The following is a 3,173-nucleotide window of genomic DNA, read 5'->3' as shown; positions in this document are numbered from 1 at the left end:
AGGTTGACGGCGGTGCCGATCCGACAACGACGTACGGCTCCGGCGACCACGGCAGCACTTGCACAGTTCCACCAACCATGTATCGCCAGTTTAAACGCCCATCCCGCTACGCCGCTTCCCGCCCACGTCCCGCGCGCTACCTATATAAAGCCTTCCCACATATATCCCTCCGCACCACACCACCCAGCGATCTCTCATCTCGATCTAGCGTCTTCTTCCTCCTGCTCAGCTCTCACGACTCACAACACACGACTACACGAGTCATCGAACACGATACTTCGTGATCGTACCTCGTGATCAATTTGATCAATCGCTCTGAGATGGGTAGCCTCGACGCAAACCCTGCCGCCTTCCCTGCGTTCAACAACAGCGTCGTCGACGGCAGCTTTCAGCCGCTCAATCCCGACGACGTGCGTGCGTACCTCCACAAGGCCGTCGATTTCATCACGGAATACTACAGCAACGTCGAGTCTATGCCGGTCCTCCCGGACGTGAAACCCGGCTACCTGCAGGACGAGCTCACGGCGTCCCCACCGGCGCACTCCGCGCCGTTCGACGTCACCATGAAGGAGCTCAGGGCCTCCGTCGTCCCCGGGATGACGCACTGGGCCAGCCCCAACTTCTTCGCCTTCTTCCCGTCCACCAACAGCGCCGCGGCCATCGCGGGCGAGCTCATCGCCTCGGCCATGAACACCGTCGGGTTCACGTGGCAGGCGGCTCCGGCCGCCACCGAGATGGAGGTGCTCGCGCTCGACTGGCTCGCGCAGCTCCTGCGCCTGCCCACAAGCTTCATGAACCGCACCGGCGCCGGCCGCGGCACTGGCGGGGGCGTCATCCTCGGGACCACAAGCGAGGCCATGCTCGTCACGCTCGTCGCCGCGCGGGACGCCGCGCTGCGCCGGAGTGGCTCCGATGGCGTGTCTGGTATCACGAGGCTTACGGTGTACGCTGCCGACCAGACGCACTCCACGTTCTTCAAGGCGTGTCGCCTCGCCGGCTTCGACCCTGCAAACATCCGATCGATCCCCACCGGGGCCGATACGGACTACGGGCTAGACCCGGCGAAGCTGCTCGAGATCATGCAGGCTGACGCCGACGCTGGCCTCGTGCCAACGTACATCTGCGCCACGGTAGGCACCACGTCGTCCAACGCCGTCGACCCGGTGGGCGCAGTGGCGGACGTCGCCGCCATGTTCAATGCCTGGGTCCACGTCGATGCCGCATATGCGGGCAGCGCGTGCATCTGCCCGGAGTTCCGGCACCACATCGACGGCGTGGAGCGCGTGGACTCCATCAGCATGAGCCCACACAAGTGGCTCCTCACCTGCCTCGACTGCACCTGTCTCTGGGTCCGCGATGCTCACCGCCTGAGCGACTCCCTGGAGACAAACCCGGAGTATCTGAAGAACGATGTTACAGACTCCGGCGAGGTCACCGATCTCAAGGACATGCAGGTCGGCGTCGGCCGCCGCTTCCGTGGGCTAAAGCTTTGGATGGTCATGCGCACATACGGGACTGCTAAGCTCCAAGAGCACATCCGCAGCGACGTCGCCATGGCAAAGACCTTCGAGGGCCTCGTCCGTGCCGACGATCGGTTCGAGGTCGTCGTGCCGAGGAACTTCGCGCTGGTTTGCTTCAGGATGAGGGCGAGTGGAGCCATGACGGAGGAAGTCGCCGATGAGATGAACCGTGTGCTGATGGACCGGCTCAACAAGTCCGGGAAAGCCTACCTCGCACACACGGTGGTCGGCAACAGATTCGTTCTGCGGTTCGCGGTGGGATCGTCGTTGCAGGAGGAGCGGCATGTGAGAAGCGCGTGGGAGCTCATCAAGAAGACGACCGCCGAGATCATGGAGGAGCCGATCATGCAATGATCCAGTTGTTCAATTCATGTGTTCGATTATTTATTATTTCGAAATTTTTATTTATTATATTGTGGAGTGGCTAATAATACTGTAAAAGGGTTTCAACCGCGGTGAGCATGGTCTCACAAGATATTAAGGTGTAAGTGGGATCTCGGCACTATGATCGCTAGAGGGTTTTGGTTTAACGATGGGGACATCCATCGGTTGCGTGTTAATTTATATGCCAACATCGGCAGAGGATGAGTACACGGAAGGTTACAACAAACAGAGAAAAGGAAGGGATGATCCTGATCTTATAGTTACGATCGGATCACCCCGAATACATCTGAACTTCTATCTATCTCTATCTGAACTTCCGTCAGGGTTTAAACTGAACTTCCGTATCATAACAGATACTTTAACACCCCTCCTCAATCACAGCCTTCTTAAGGTTGAGGTTGTACTTAAATTCTTCAAACTGCCGAGCTGGTAAAGCTTTTGTGAAACCATCTGCCACCTGGTCCTTTGATGGAATGAGTCTAATCTCAAGTTGCTTCTTTGCTACTCTTTCTCTTACAAAGTGGAAATCAATTTCAATATGTTTAGTCCTAGCATGAAAGATAGGATTAGCTGAAAGATATGTAGCACCCATATTATCACACCACAAGCATGAGATTTCATTTCTTTGGATTCCCAGTTCTTTCAATAAAGACTCAATCCAAATAACTTTTGTTGTGGCATTAGCCAGAGATTTATATTCAGCTTCTGTGCTTGATCTTGACACTGTTGCTTGTTTTCTAGCACTCTAAGAAATTAGGTTGGGTCCAAAGTATACAGCAAAACCTCCTGTAGACCTCCTATCATCCACACACCCTGCCCAATCTGCATCTGAGAAGGCACTAACTAGTGTAGAAGAAGATCTTTTAAAGGTTAAGCCAAGACTCACTGTACCACTGACATATCTCAATATTCTTTTTACTGCTGTCCAATGTACAGTAGTGGGAGCATGAAGAAATTGGCATACCTTGTTGACAGAAAAAGCTATGTCCGGCTCTGGTGAGAGTCAGATATTGTAATGCTCCAACAATACTTCTATACCTTGTACTATCTTCTGGTCCTAGAAGTTCTCCTTCAGTGACAGAAAGTTTCTCTGATGCTGACAATGGAGTAGGTAGTGTCTTGCACTCTTTCAATCCAACTCTGTTGAGCAAATCTGAAGCATATTTCTCTTGGGTTAGTATAATACCATGATTAATTTTCTTTACCTCAATACCCAAGAAGAAGTGTAAATCACCAAGGTCCTTTAATGCAAATGCCGAGCTAAGATCT

At 53.5% G+C, this 3,173-nt stretch overlaps 1 protein-coding gene across 1 annotated transcript; it reads left to right on the top strand.

Moving 5' to 3' along the window:
- Window positions 1-320: 320 nt before the first annotated feature.
- LOC124683164 (tryptophan decarboxylase 1-like) lies at window positions 321-1,874 on the top strand. The gene has a single exon (XM_047217729.1). It carries the CDS (start codon window positions 321-323, stop codon window positions 1,872-1,874), a length of 1,554 nt encoding a protein of 517 aa, XP_047073685.1.
- The last annotated feature ends 1,299 nt before the right edge of the window (window positions 1,875-3,173 follow it).

The sequence above is a fragment of the Lolium rigidum genome, chromosome 1 (genome assembly GCF_022539505.1).
Source record: "Lolium rigidum isolate FL_2022 chromosome 1, APGP_CSIRO_Lrig_0.1, whole genome shotgun sequence".
NCBI lineage: Eukaryota > Viridiplantae > Streptophyta > Magnoliopsida > Poales > Poaceae > Lolium > Lolium rigidum.
Note: the sequence above shows the minus strand (reverse complement) of the source record. Positions and strands in the feature narration are given on the sequence as shown.